The 16,166-nt window shown below is 42.6% G+C and overlaps 1 protein-coding gene across 2 annotated transcripts; it reads right to left on the reverse strand.

The window, feature by feature from the left end:
• Positions 1-299: 299 nt before the first annotated feature.
• agtrap (angiotensin II receptor-associated protein) lies at positions 300-12,879 on the reverse strand. 2 transcript variants are annotated; one of them, XM_080000680.1, is made up of 5 exons: positions 12,825-12,879; positions 11,163-11,197; positions 10,359-10,467; positions 9,334-9,544; positions 300-3,097 (listed from the first exon to the last, which is right to left on the reverse strand). In XM_080000680.1, exons 1-5 carry the CDS (start codon positions 12,849-12,851, stop codon positions 2,967-2,969), a joined length of 513 nt encoding a protein of 170 aa, XP_079856806.1. In that variant the 5' UTR covers positions 12,852-12,879; the 3' UTR covers positions 300-2,966. The 2 variants fall into 2 exon arrangements, with proteins under 2 accessions (XP_079856806.1, XP_079856807.1); XM_080000681.1 differs by lacking the exon at positions 300-3,097 and adding an exon at positions 4,823-6,530.
• Positions 12,880-16,166: the final 3,287 nt, after the last annotated feature.

Genomic DNA, 16,166 nt, shown 5'->3' on the forward strand with positions numbered 1-16,166 from the left:
CCCTTTAAGCAACGGCAAAAAAAAAAAAAAAACCCAAATGGCAAAAAGATGAGAAACTACCAAGAGTGCTACTTGGTGTCCTGCTCAGTCTCTCCTGAACCTTGGCTTTGGGCCCGGCCAAGAAGTTTTCGCTTTGGTGCTTCACTCGTATACACGTGGCGGGCCCCCTGCCAAACTAGAGACGTATGGAACTCATACCGCGCCTTTTCACCCGTTCACTGCATTTCTGATTACCCAGCACATCCACTGGAGAGTGTCGTCAGGATTCATGAGAACACAACGAGATTATCGGGATCGATGTTGTTATTTTATTGGAGAAAACATCATCTTGCCACAGCCGCCACAGCCTTGAATTGTGGAGAATGAAATCCCGTTAGAATGAAATCAGTTGGTATATAAAAAAACAAAAAAACTAAAACAAGAACAACAAAAAAAAAAAGGTCCTAGCATGGAAATAAAAAACTGTGCTGACAACGCCTCTGAAGGAGTCTTGTTGAGAGATTGGAGCTCACTTAGAGGTTCAGGTTCAGGCTTTGGATTTGAATTTGGAGAAGATGTTTGAGCAGATTAATATGACCAAAGTATATAATAATATCATGTCTTTGAAATTACATTTTCTCAAAACAAGAAAAAAATATTTATAACCGCCCCGGCATTGCACCATATGATTCAAACGCGCAGGATCGCCAGAAGAAAACAAAAAAGGGATGTTGGAAAATTTCAAAACGTCAAAAAACAAAGGAACAGAAAAAAAACAACCAATTATGCCAGTAATACTTTCCTCAGTAGGTAACAAGGTTTGGGGGATTCAACTCTCCTAAAAATGAAATACCGCCAGTTGAGACGGGAACGTCCAGCAAAAGCCTTGTAAACATCTGTAACAAGTCGATCTGAGCCTCGATACAGCAGCAGATTCAGCAGAACCAAGTATGCATGTAATGTCATTTGTCTCAAATCCGGCGTTAATTTAATCATGTGACGCTCCCCCCGGAGTCAGGAAAAAAACAAAACGTGACCTACGTGCTGAACACATGGGACCTGCGTGCTGAACACATGCTTCAATGGGCCCATCCCTCTGGAGAGGGGAAGTACAACGGGCGTGTGCCTGTGCGTAACAGAATTTCACAGAGTTTTGTTAAAAAAAGTGATGCAATTGCTACCGATCAACAAGGAAGAGGGAAATGGAAAAAAACAAACGAAAAAAAAACAAACGCTTTTTAGTTGGGACACTAGTTAAAGTGCGGTGCACAGCTCGCCGCATCACGCATAGTCACTGGATTCAGCGCATACAGACATTGAAACCCATCGAAGGAAAACTCTTGTGTTTTTTATTTTAATCCTGTAACATTCTTTCCCCCCCTTGGTCAATTCGAGTCAAACCCAATACGATCGGAATCAGAATCTTTATTCTGATGCTCTTCAATCTACATATTGTAATACGCTTAATAGTACATCAAAATAATTATTATTCATAATTTATACCCAATATACCCATAACAATAATTTATCCAATAATTTATTTATTATAGTATACATCTGACTATTTCTGTTTTGTATTTTGCATCTATTTGTATATATTTGCCAAATCAAATTTTTTACTTGACTTTTTATTTTATTTTACTCAAACTGTTGAGCTTCTTTTTTTTTTTCCCCTAATGGCCTGTAGTGAAACGCACCAGAACACACAATAACAAATTCCTTTGTGAATGTATCTGGCGGAATAAACAGATTCAGATCTGTTTAAATTGATCCAGTATATGATCCGTTCTATGGAATAGGGCAATCATGGTTGCCAAAGAACATGGCACCTATTTTTTTTTTTTTTATTGCCCTATCCTCGATCACCCTACCGTCTCAATACCGGATCAATCCAAGAGATTTGATAAAAGAGCCGATCGCTCGTGTTTGACTCCCAATGATCGAATAAACAAGATTTATGTTGCAAAAAAATACCAGAGTTTTCCTTAAATTTTACATTCACTTGTGGGTAAAAAAAAGTAACATGTACCATCGACCGCACCCCCCTACTGCAGAAGCCTGGTAACAGCGTGGACTTCCACCACTTCAAGTACTTGTCGCAGTATTTTCAGGGTAACATTGGGGGAGAAGTGCAGCTTTTGGGGTTAGAGACTGATAAGGAGGTCGGAACGTGTCTTTATTTTATTATAAGATTATATATAACTATGAAGGCAAAGATAACACTTAAAAAAACGTTCTGAGGAAATTTGCACTTCCGACATTTTTCTGCAGATGAAGGAAATGGAAAACACTAAATTATTAATCACCAATAACCCAATAAAGCGAATCTAGGGGATTTTTTTTTTGTTTGTTTAAAATTATATTAGTCTGAAAGATGAAATAACTTGCATTTCTCGGAAGTGTGACTGTACCAGCCATTATTATTATTATTATTATTATTATTATGTGCACACTGCACATTTCCTATTTTACCATGCATTACCATTCAATTCTTCATTATTTCAAGTATTGCATGGTCATTCTGAATGCATTAATAAATAGAAATTATTATTATTATTATTTTTTCACCAATTTGAGACACTCGTGGTCATAACGGGATGGAGCTTCAGTTTCCCCGTATCTCTGTAATTGAGATTTTGGAAACAAAACAAAACAAAACAAACAAAAAAAAAGATTCTAATCAAAGCCACAAAAATGCACAAAGACAAACCATGGTAACCAACGGTGGCATGGCAGAAAAACGTATTCTGCACTTTCCCCCTCAGGAGCGTGCTTCTGATGTGGCCTTTCTTACATCAAAACGTCCCCTACCGGGATATAGCCTCTGTAGAATTTGTTTTGTGGGAATTTGAAAGACACCGCCAAAATCCAGAAGTGACAGACACCAACCAAAGTCAACTAAAATGTACCGCCACAAGCGCCCCAAACACTGCTGCTGCTGGATAGATACGACATGATCAAGAACTAAAAGCCTGGCCCCCGGCGCCTCAGTATGCGCACGGCACGGATTTGCCGTCCTGGCCCTGGCTGATAGGGTTGGCGCCGGCGGTGCCGGGCGACTGGTCCTGCTGGTCGATGGACTGGTACGCTTCTCTGGAGGGCGACACCGACGGGAAACCTGCCGAAAAACAAGCAACAAGTCTCACAACACAACAACGGCCCGGTTGCTTTCAACATTATTCACCACGGTTGGCGATTCACAGTTCTTGGGTCGGCCATTTTTCATGTCCATTGTTAAGGCATTTTTCTGAGTCGGTAATCCCCACATTTTTTGGCACATTTCCCACCATGAAACATGCATTTCCAAGTTAAAGTAGTTTGTCAAGTCCATAACAGTACAAAAAAGGCTACGTTGGAAACAAAATGTAAGAATAAATATTGAGCACAAAACATAAAATAAGTAACAGATAAGAAAAAAAAGATATAAATTAATATATAAATACAAATAAGAAAAGGAAGTCTCAATAAATATGTAGCTACGCATTTTGTTAGACTCTAGATAAGTATTTAATTACATTTTTTTTTTTAAATAAAAAATAAAAACCCTTAATAAACAGTTAATCAATGTTAATACCACTTTGTGTTAAATTCCGTTAGTGTGTTACAGGTATTACATTTCTTCTAGTTTAATTATTTCTATGTATTGATCTGATCGGAGCCTCTTCCAGCCTTCATCCAGAAGTGAGTATAATTAAAACACAATTGTTAAGTTTCACTCATTATTATAATTATTATTATTATTATTATTATTATTAATAATGATAAAAAACAACCCAGATACTTACATTATGGTCATTTCAGAATGAAGAACGCTACACAAAAGATACTGTAAGTGAAGAAAGAACACCAAAAGGGGCAGGGCAACTGAAACCAGCAGAGACGGAGAAAGGCAGAGACACGGCCACCTGGCTCGACAGCGAAGAAGTACAGTTCAATATTCAGACCCTAAAGTCTTGTGGTGAAAATGTATCGAGTGTATTTCTGGCGAAGAGTTTCTTCTTTTTCCATTGACTTCCACCGGGTCTGAGATTTTCTGGCGCAGCATCTAGTGGCCATTAGAGGAACTGCTGTGTAAAGTACAACCCGTCAATAATGCCTTAGCTACTTGATACAAATTGCTGCATCCACACACACTGTAGGGATATTTCGGATTTCTTGATGTCATACACCATGGGAGAACATTGGGAGCATGCAGTCTGGTGAGGTTCTTCATAATATTCAGACACAACACTGTGTGGACGCCATAGCTTAAGTTGGAGAGACTTAAACGTTCAATGGAGACACGGAGAACAACGCAACGGGGTGTCAGCTTTTTCGAGAAACTCTGTTTTCACGTCGTCCACATGACCACACGGAAAACAGAGTTCTGAAAAATCTCCACCCCGGAAGGCGTTTCCTGATAATGCACCTGAATATCTCCCGTGGACGTCGTGCGATGGCGACACAACACTCGGTCCAGAATCCTGCTCGGCTGTTTACACTGAAACACGCGATAAATCCCGGGCAAACAGGATTTATCACACACTTTGGTGAAGGCAGCTCACTGACATAATTCATCAAGTGTGATCTCCAAGTCTCCCTGGTGGAGCTCAGCACAGAGAACAGTCCCAGCGTCACCTGAATACCAATAAGAAACCTCAGACACCAGCCTGTCGCCGCTGTCAGACTCTTAAAATGTTTTAAATAATAATATTAATAATCTATATATATATATATATATATATATATATATATATATATATATATATATATATATATATATATATATATATATATATAATTAATATTATTATTTAAAAAATTGTAAGAGTCTGACAGCGGCGACAGGCTGGTATTTTTTTTTTTTTAATCTCATCTTTATTTCAATTAGGAGACCATTGTTTTTTACCCGTCAAGGACTTCATTGAAAATTGGCAAGGCTGAGTATTTATTTATTAAAAAAACCAAAAGTATAAATGATTTGCATGATTAATAATAGAAAAAAGCTGCTTCGTTTTTCATCAGACAAGACATTCAACACAATCACAATTACAAAATCACCTGTTAATTCCTGCTTTTAGTGCAGACAAGAGGCGTCAGTATGAATTTTTATGAGCCGCCGTTTCTTCGGTTATTTTAAAAGTTGGCCTACTTCAGCACGCGCACACATCTCCGCTTTACATAAAGTCAAAGTATTTAAAAAAAAACCCAAAAAAAACAAAAACAAAAACAAAGCAAGTGTCTTGGGAGAAGCAATATGAATAATGCATGGATGTGAACTTGCAAAAACACATATCAACACACATTAAAAGCAGCATAAATACAAACATTCTGCACAGAAACTCACAAAGAAGCCGCTATAAGGGTGAGATAGGGGGAAGACAGTAATGAATGTAGAAGATGGCTGAATAGGATGGAAAGGGAGACACATGAGCAAAAGCAAATAAATCCAAAAACCCATAAAAACAGATGGATGGACAGTGAGCACAACAAGATGTCTAGAGCAGTGGTTCCCAAACGCTATCTCCTTGGAGCACCCTCGTACACACTTTGGTAAATAATAAATAAGAAAGATATGGAAGGGTTATTATACTTTATCGACGTTGCCATATTTTTTTCTATCTGGGCCTTCTGGAAGAGATCAAACTCACTGAGAACTCCGAGGACGCCCTTGCAATTCTGGACTTCACGAGACCCCAGTTCCACAAGCCGCCTTTACATTTGTCTTGTGCGACTATTAGTGTAATAACGGTACCCTCTACAGTATATCACCTATTCTTCCAGAGTGAGGTGTGCTGACAATTAAACTGGATTCCTCAAAATCCAACGTGCATCAAGATACACACTGTTGATTTCCATCCAGATGGTTGACCTCTCATAATAAAATCATTTGAAATGGTTTGCTAAAAATTGAAATGAGGGTCTGCCCATCTCCCGAATCCCATTTTTTAACCACCGAGAATTCAACCTTGCGGGAATTCTGTGTTAAACACATGTGAACATGACCTCGCCAAAACCACATCTCTCCGGAGATTTAGGCCAACTATATATTTTTAGCCTATGAGGAAGCTTCCATAGTTATATCTTATTGATATTTCACTTTTAATGACCACGAAACTGATTTTCATGACGCGCACAGAACACAGGTTACAGCAGAGTGATATTTTTGAGAACTCCAAACATGAAGCAAAATGAGGAAGAAAATGCAACAAAGAAACTTTGTTGACTGTTTTTTTTCTCATTTGTTCGAGAAAGGATCAGTTATTATTTTCCGGTCGATCTTTAACAGCCGGAGACCAGATAAGGCCCACTATGCTTCACCCCTAAGACGGACCCGGACCCCCGCCCGGTTTGGGAACCACTGGTATAGGCAGAAAGTTAAGAGTCCCTTCAGCGTCCAGCCTTGGTTTTCGGAACGGTACTGCCTGTGTGGAGGGGAGTGGGAGAGGAGGATGGATGGAGGGGGAGAAACGGTGAAATGGCGGAAAAGTCCAGGACTCAGTAGCGCCGGCCAATAAAGGCACTGTCAGCACTGTCTGTAGTGCAGCGGCTGTCCATAGAGGTCTCCAGGTCTGGGAGGGTGAGGTCAGGAGGGAAGAAGGGAGGGAAAAAAGGAGAGGAGATAATAAAAAGAGGTGGGGAGGAGGAAGGGACGAGCAGAGGAAGACTATGAGAGAAAAGAGACGAATGATTGAATTGTGACATGGAATAAGGGAGAGACGGAAGACGCATGGACGGACAGAAAGGTTTAGGGATACTGAGTACAGGTACTGGTAACTATTACAGCTGTGTTCTGTTGTCTTATGCGAAGGTTTATCAGGTCATGTCAATATGCATCACAATGTACTGTATATTCAAATGTAAAGTTGATTACACTACAGTGGTTCTGCACATCAAACTGTATGATACTATTATTGTATTTTTTTATAATTATTATTATTACTATTATACTATATTTATATATTATATTATTTATATTGTTTACTATTATTATTTTTTTTTAAATTTTATTATAATTATATACTTTTTATTTAATCATATAAGAACGTTTTTATTTACATTTTTTACATTGTTTTTTGTCGTCTTTGTATTTATTTTTTGGTCTTCTTATTTTCTATGTTGGCACCTTCACAGAGGGAAATTCCTTGTGATTCTTGCACTTCAAAAGGCGAATAAAAAAAGGCGGCCCAAAAAACTCAAAATACTGTATTTCATACCTCACACGGTGTCAGGTGCCATCCTACTATTTATCCTATAAAACTCAGATAACAAAACTACACATCACGGTTTGGGTGATGGATGAATTTCACGGCCTGGCCCTGATGGTAATGCATGGCAGCCAATTAGAGAACGGACGCAGCCCTTGTCATTTCAACTGACATGGGAAGACCACCAATTGCAAAGCAGCAGACTATGCGCACACACACACACACACACACACACACACACACACACACACACACACACACACACACACACACACACACACACACACACACACACACACACACACACACACACACACACACACACACACACACACACACACCCTTGTGGCAGGGTGCAACGGGGGACCCACGTTAAGCTCAGACATTGCAATCAGACACCAATTAAAAATGCACCCTCTCTGAAACTCATGTTACCCAAATTCATCAACTCCTGCAGGACAAATCAAAGTCGCGCAAATTGCCCTGCTGTGTATGGGGGGAAAAAAAAGAAAAAAGAAAGAGGGATGAGCTTCATCAATATACAATCATCCCCAGAGGAGTGCAATTAGGAGGCGTATTGTGTTGGTAATAGGTTGTGGGAGCTTCGAGCTTACAACTCCACGTGTTTTTTCCGCGGCTTTCAGAGAGAACGACTGTTGGTCGCTTGAGATAAAGCCAACAATTGGTAAGCAGGAAGTGTTGTTTTTTTTTTTATATCAACATGGGGGCGCATCAGGGGACTGATTCTATTTGTAATTCATTTACCAGCAGGGGAGTATGACAGAACTAAGTGACTGTATGGCATCTGATAAATGATTCTCAACCTCCTTCCATCAAAGACCCTCAATTTGATTCGCATTAGGCTCTGTCCCCGTTTCATAAGACTGGTGTCGACGCCCCCCCCAATCTGAGCAGATTCTTATTATTCAGTAAGATTTAGTCCAAACTTCCATACTCGTCTATACTCCAGTTAAAGGAGATAAGGGTAGAACTAACTCAAAACAGCCGTAATTGTACATTCTTTAATTGTGCCAAACTATTCTATTATCATTTTGCTGGGGACCCCCTGGAACTTCTTTGAAGGACTACTGGGGGGGACCGTGGACGTGGCGCCACGTTTAGAACCACTGATCTAGGTGACTCAGTGAAATGAAACTATTAATCATTTTGCTGGGGTCCCATTGGAACCTCCTTGACGGACCCCCCACTAGCATAGATTAGAATAAATTACTGTATCTACGCACACGCACACGCACACACACACACACACACACACACACACACACACACACACACAATCTTTTTTTTTGTTTGTTTTTTAAAAATAGATGCCGGACAGAAAGCCAAATTACCTGCAGTACATGACTGGCTGCGTAAAATTAGCGTGGACCAACGGTTTCCACACCGAGCTATATCAGGCCGCGTGTTGGTCTTGTGACAGTCACTGAAACTAAATTAGATTGGCTGTGTCTAAGGTCCTAATCCTAAAGCTCGTGGTGCGTTCCCTCACAAGCCTTTTCACAGAAAACTGCGTCAAACAACCACTCTAAACGGTCTCTAAAGCACATGCATCACAACATGCCACCGGGTTTGGTCACACTCAGGGGTGGGTTAGGGTTTGATCTCCTTTTTTCTATGTATTTTTTTGAAGCAGACTAATACCATATCAAATGTAAATACTTAACTGGTTCTGGTTGGGATCTATGTTGATGCTGAATGAAAGGCAGTTCAATTTCTCACAATTTTCCAGATGCGTACGTGTCATCTGAGTCATTAAAACACATATTTGATGATCTCTTAACCGAGAAAAACTGAAGGAAACTTTGCCGTGCTTTGATTGTAAGAATCGAGAATTTCCGGCCTTTCAACACGCTCTATATGAGAAATATGAGGTGGATCATTCCGTAACCCTAACCCAGAAAGTTCAAATCCAGGCCTTGTTTTTGCGACAGCCCTGCATCTCCGGACCTGGGGTTGATGCTACTCAGCAAATCCACAGGGTTGACTCAAAATCCCGGAGTGGACGTTTTGAACTTTCTAAACCAGGATTCGTTCCCCCCTGCTCCGTCCCGATGTGAAATCAGGAGGACAGCGTCCAACTCATTGTTGTTTCTTGGTAATTCTTTAATTCAAAATTCTAGTCGTCTAGCACCAAGCCGGTACTTACCAAAGTTGAGGTTGTAGTCTCCCCCGCGCTCGCGGTACATTTGGTAAACGAAGAAGCAGGACACGGGCTTGAGCAGCAGGCTGAGGATGGCCATGCCGGCGCTAAAACGGAATGTGTCGCGGCCGCGTCCCAGAACCGCCTCGGACAGAGGGTAGTAGATCCCAAAGTGCACGATGTCCGTCAGTATCGTCAGGGTCATCCCGATGAGAAACTACGGGAAGGGACAAAATGATTCCGTGCCCACACAGGCGGGTATGAAGGGATGCACTGGCTGGCACCGAGCACCAATGCAATCCATCGCTTTCACTGAACAGTTTAGATACAATACAATAATAGATAAATATTCCATTTTATTGCTTGGAGAAATACTATTTTACTCGATATCAGGATTGTATCCATGCATCCTTGCTTTCATTTTTAGGACACCCCCTCCCCTTCCTTCCTTGGGACCAGTGCCAAAACAATAAAATCAAGGACTTAATCGATGTCCAGTCCAAAATAATCTTTAGAAACAGAACTGCTGCCTCGTCCATAGGTGCTACTCCTGGTTCTGGTGAAGAATTAAAGTGGTCATCCATGAAAATTATTTTGTTCAGAAAAATCCCATATTTGATCATTTATTTAGCTGGCACCTTATAAGGAACAGTCATTCAATGTATTTGAATTATGCAGTTGAAAATTCAAGTTTTCAGTTTTCTAATGGAGTTCTGAGGCTTGTAGAGCACCGCCCAACACAGACGATCCGATGGATTGCCACTTTAACTTACACATTGCTTCTGAGGAGAAGAATATGGTGGGGCCCTGGTGCTCTAAATCGGATACTTTATAATGCCTGCTGCATTAAGGGGAATGCTATGCTTCTAAACAGATGCTAACCGATTGCCCTAGATTCCACAGGACATGAAAAAAGATCAAATAGGTTCCAGTAGATCAACGGCACTTCCCCAATAGTTAGACCATTGTATTGTTGCGCGATGCCGAAAACCACAGCTTTTAACGCCGGGAAGTTCAAGGCGAGGTCTCACCATGAGCACGGCATCGATGGAGTCCCTCTGAGCGATGGCCCAAACCCCAAGTGCCAGAACGCTGAAGTTTCCCCAGGCGAAGGAGCTGGGGAGCCAGGCCATGCAGCCCCTGGAGCACGAGACGGAGAGAAGCAATTTCACCCAAAAACACAAAGATCTTTGGTGCCACTGAGGTTTCCAGTCATTTACTCCCAGGTATATGTTAGGCCGGTGTTAGACCACTGTACCTTGGCACACTCGTGCACCGCGAGAGCTCGACATGTGTGCCGCGAAAAGCTTTCGGATTCCACTTACAGTAAATAAACACTGGAAATTATCTTTTGTGTCGCATGATCAAAATGGCTGTACTGGTTTATGAAATGCATCAGTTCCAGACAGAATAGCAGCGCTGTGCTCATCAGAACACGTTTCACTCAGACAGTGAGAACTATTAGTAACGAGGAAAGGTTCGACTCTTTTTTGAGATCAGTGATCAGTGGGTCATTCATTAAAAAAAAAAAAAAAAACACAAAAAAAACAAACAAACAAAGAGTCATTGGATTTTCCGACTCTCGGTTTGGTTTGATTCAGTCGGTGGAACGCGCGGTGAGCGAGGTGGGTGAGAGTCAGAAGAGTATGTTCTGAGTGAGGAATGGAATTCTCACAAGAACCATTTCAATCCGTCAAAAGGTATCTCTTTCCGTTGAATGCAAAGCGTTAATCAGTCGCACTCAAACTGTGTGAGAGCGGCGGAGTCGCACAGCAGCGCGGGGGAAGAGCAATTCCTCCGGTGTGTGGAACATGAAGTGAAACAGCAGCACTCACCAAACCGTCAGCAGCCAGTGAACCAGGATTATGGCCTGTGGTCGGGAACAAGAAACACGATTGTTGGAATGAAAGGAAATGGAAGGTCACTCAATTTATTTATTTTCAATGGGGGGGGGGGGGCAGTCCAGTGGAGATGAAAACAACAACACAAAGTCGCCGGAGAATTAGGAGTAAGGACAACATCTGTGATGACTTGTCGTCAAATATAATACATGGAGTTCCACGACAGGCGCTGAATGGAAAAAAAAACTGTGTGTGGTGGCGCTACAAGATTCACTTCATCTAGAAGAAAAAACCCCAATTCATAAGTTATAGATTTATACATATTACATTTGCACTTTAGAATATTATGTCCCTAAATATAACTCCGGGCAAGGTATTGGTTTTTGCCTCTAATAAAACTTGCATTATTATACCCATGTGTGGAGACGGATAAGATATGAAAAGGTAACATTCAGATAACACTGAAGGGTTAGGGTCCCGAAGGCTTCCCATAGACCCGTAAACTCTAATTAACAAACAAAGCATAGAAAATACTATAAAAATTAAAAAAAACAATAAAGGATAAAAATTGACTTGAGAAATCGGGTTAAGCTACAGAATAATAAACAGAATAATCTAGTTCCAATTCATGTCAATGGACCGACTTCAGTTGCCACAGTAGCTCACAGACCGTGGTGAAGTTTGAAATTCAGATCTTTCGTTTGTCCCGACCTCACGGGGCAGAGCGGCTGACCGTCCCCGCAACCAGGCGCAGCCCAATTCAAAATGCTAAACCTTTCGTGCGACTTTAGGGACACCCAAACCAGGTCTATATAGTCAAAGGACCCACACCAAACGTTGCGCAGCCTTTCAATTCAAAAAATAAAAAAGGTTCTCGTTTTCAGATCTGTTTTTTTTTTTTTCAAACATGCATTTCAAGGTCAAATCACTTTTCTGTCATGTGACCTGGGACACCCAAACGAGGTCTGTACAGTCTGTACAGTAATAGGGCCACATGTGCCTTCCAATTTCAAAATAAAAGTTCCTGTTTTTATATATATATATATATATATATATATATATATATATATTTATATAGATTTCAAAGTGAAATTGCTTTTCTGTCATGTGACCTAGGACACCCAAACTGGGTCTTTAAAAGGAAAAGGACCCAGACTACATGTTGCACGACTTTTCAAGTACAAAGTAAAAGCTCCTGTTCTTATACCTATGACTTCATACATTTCCAAGCTCAAAAGCTTCTCTGTCACGTGACCTGCAGGCAGCGCGTAGTCCGTGTCCCGGTTCTATGTGGTCCCGGTTTGGATGTCCTCCCGTGACAACGAAACTATATATATCACGCCATCGAACCAGCGGCCGACCCTCTGCGCTGCCGCCGCCCGTGCGGCTGCAACTCGTTCTGGGGACGCGAACAACCGACTCCCCGCTGTGAGGTCCGGACGAATGTCTGGTGGATAAACGACTTCGCCGCGGCACCTAACCGTTGCTGTTGCGGTTGTTGTTGTTGTTGTTGTTGTTGTTGTTTCAATTAATTAAAAAAAAAGAAAAAAAACAATCAAGTTGAACGACTTCCAGGACGTTCGTGTTCCGAAATCTCCGGAGGGAAGTTCGCGTTCAAGCCCGCACGGAGGGGACGCAGAGCAAACACAGCCTCACCTTCAGGTTGATGGCGGGAACCTCCATAGCACCCACCCGCACGCACGCACGCACACCGGAGAACCACCTCCCCGCCCCCCCCGCCGCCGCCGCCGCCGCCGCCGCCGCCGCCGCCCGACACTACTTCACCAGCACTTCTGGGGAGACATCGCGGAAGAGTCCGCGGCTCCTGGCTGAAGTCAAAACACCACCCGCCCAGTACAACGCCACCCATGTGACTCCAGCCTGACCGCCTCCACGTGACTGTCACCCCTGCCCGGCGCGCCCGCGCACGCGCACTGGACCCCCCCTCGGAAGCAGGGCGTCCGACCCGCCGTCGTAGACCTTCCGACATGGTTGTTATTATTTACAGTAAGTATTGGCAGAAATTGAATACACTATTCGCAAGTGTGTTTCAATTTGTGTACAATCCCGTTAAAATGAGTACCCTTGTGTGGGCGTTACCTGAGAATGAGCCGTTTTCGTCTGCGTGGGAGCGGGTACGCTTCCACGTTGGCCGCCATGTTGCACCGCCGATGTTTCTACAGTAGCCCGGAACGGACAAGCCAAAACGCTGGCTCTTCCTCCCCCCTCGGATGTTGCGCGGAATTTTTTTTTTTTCCGAGCTCCCGGTTGGGAATCCCAAGCGGATTCGCTCCCCTGGCCGGAGCCGGAAGAACCTCAACGGCCCCCGGCCTCACAAGCCTCCGCTGGCCGCTCCGCGCGTCAACAATGAGTGAATGATGCGGTCCGGCGGCTGTGGTGTTAACAATGTTTGTTTTTGTTTTTTATTTGGACGTGGACGTGGACATGTGCGTGGACCGCCAGAGGAACGCTCGATTCCCGGCTCCCATATTTGTTCTGTAGTTGTCTGTGTCCAACAGAACAAGCGCAGCAATGGTTTTCCCGGAGGCGTCCATCTTGGTTTTCCGACTGGTGGTACTGATTGATAAGCGGTCAACTGGGCTACGGCGTCGTTCCCAGGTCTGACTTCGGACTTACGAAGTGAATGGAACGCAGCATCGGCAACGTTACCGGTTTGTCCGTCCGGTCTTGGACTCAGCAAACGGATAACGAAATACGTATCCTGCCAGGGCCGGCCCGAGCCTTTACGGGGACCTCGGCAGAATTTGTTTCGGGGACACGGATCGTGCGGCGCCTTTTTTTTTTTTTTATCCTTTCAATTAGGAAACGGAGGAAGGTAAATACATGATCTAAAATTCAAAAAACCACAGTTTTATTGTTTTGTTTGGAGGAACGGGGAAGTGCAGCGTTGTGGGCATCTCTTGGGGGCCCTCTGCTTGCCACGGGGGCCCCCGGCTGGCACTTTAGCCCGCTTATGCCTCTGACAAGGCCTGTATCCTGCTAAGACTATCTCGCTATCAGACTGAACGCCTGGACTCCAATCTCTTTTTAGCTTCGCTTATGCTAGCTTGTAGCCGCCGTAGCTTCTCCCACACGTTAGAAAAGGGCGAGTTGGGGATTCGGCCGGATGCCGCTAAATCCTCCACGCTGCCACTTAAAAGGATAGGTTCACTATTTTTCAACCCAAGTTTTTTAAATTTGAACACCTTGCCGTTGAGAAACTGACCACTCGGCCACAACTTCCCGCCGTGCTTCCATGCATTCCAATGGGGCAAACGATTAAGCCCTAAATAAAATGCGTGAATTCTATTTTTTTTTTTTTTTTATTGTAAAACTCACACTGTAGACACACGCGTCTCGGTGTGTTCTTGTTGTTGTTTTGGGTGTTTTAATAAACAATGAGATTTTATTTAAAACTACTTCCCGCGTCTAACCCTGACCCTAAAAGAACACCCTCCCCACCAAAAAAAAAAGAACCAACCACACGCCGTGTTTAGTTTCCCTCGTAGATTGCGCAATTTCCTCATCAATTTCCTCAGGCCGGTGGAATTCCACGGTCAATATGCTGTGAATGTTTTTTTTTCTTATTTAAATTCCACTATATCTGTTGGGTACTGAGGCCAGATCTTCAAAGGCGACATCTTGGTCCTGGCAAGAAGGTTTGGGAACCTCTCTGCTTGAGGCTGGACGCTCATACGGCTACAGACATCCTGCTGCAGCATGGAAAGGAGCTTATTTGTCGAGAGGTTTAAAAAGGGTGAAAATTGCTCTATTCTATTCGAGTTCTATTCCCGAACTCCCTCTCTTGAAATAATTAGAAAATAAGGATGGATCTCGCTGACGCCGACATGAATGAAATCCTGCCGTGATCTATGTTGATCCTGCTCCGTCCACGTCCATCCTCACGCGTGAAGGATGAAGTGGAAAACAAATGTGAATTTGGTTTCGAGCCTTGTGTCTGATTTCCTACTTTAATTGCACATTAGGGAGCGATAATATGCTTTGCATTTTCACGATAGGCTGACGTCCAAATGCCTTTGCTGCGAGGTCAGTATGATTAGCTGCGATTAGAACGTTGTATGATCTGTGTGCACATACCAATTTATGTTTTTGTTTTTTTTTCTTTGTTTTTTTTTATCAGGTTTTTATCAAATGCACGTTATTCAGCATTAATTACAAATGTAAACGTCTAGAGAAAATGTAAAAAAAAATGTTTTTAAATGTCCTCTTATCAGTTATTGTACTTAAAAAAATAAATAAAAAGTAAGTGTACCCGAGTTTGCGAAGGATGGATAAAATGTTAAAGGTGCCTGAAAACATAAATTAGTATTTTGACATCGGAATTAGTATTTTGGAAAATGTACTGTAGATAATTCAAACTGTTTTATGCATAGGGTGTCCGGTTGATTGTCCGAAAAGGACAGTTACAAATCAAGTATTTTAAGAATGCCGACGATATTGGAAGGGAAAACCACTGTTTGAATTCATATCTCACATAACAAATAATCTTAATTGAACGAATAAATTGAAGGACCACTGGTGGTCCACTCTGTTTTTTTTACCATTCAAACTGCTTCTTGTGCTGAGGATTGAAGGAGGAATTTAAACTGCTGCGAAATGCTTCTGGACCCGCTCGCCTGCAGCAGAACAGATGGCCACCCGTCAATCCCAAGTCCCCTTTGAACCCTGACCTGCCGGTGACCTCTGACCTCTTCGACAGTAACTGGCCCAATATCGCCCCGCCTTTATGGAAATGTTCTACCTGATTAAAGTGGGGTTTTCGGCCAAGTTTGGCTTCGAAGAGGTGGAGGGCGGTGGGGGCTGGTGGGGAGGAGGGGTTGCCATGCCATTGTTCTGACGGCCCATTATAACACTTACCCTAACCATCACTTAACCATATATAACCTTATACCTGAACTTTATTATATATAACCTTATACCCAAACTTAACCATCTCTAACCTTATACCTAAACGTAACCATCTCTAACCTTATACCT

The sequence above is a fragment of the Zeus faber genome (genome assembly GCF_960531495.2).
Source record: "Zeus faber genome assembly, chromosome: 5".
NCBI lineage: Eukaryota > Metazoa > Chordata > Actinopteri > Zeiformes > Zeidae > Zeus > Zeus faber.

Bases quoted from the DNA above. Each gene is read 5' to 3' on its own strand.
- agtrap (XM_080000680.1), bottom strand. From the start codon at position 12,851: ATGGAGGTTCCCGCCATCAACCTGAAG. The intron at 9,545-10,358 runs GTGAGACCTCGC...CCCTTCCCGTAG, and splicing joins CCATCGATGCCGTGCTCATG to TTTCTCATCGGGATGACCCT. The intron at 3,098-9,333 runs GTAAGTACCGGC...GTTTTTCGGCAG, and splicing joins AGACTACAACCTCAACTTTG to GTTTCCCGTCGGTGTCGCCC.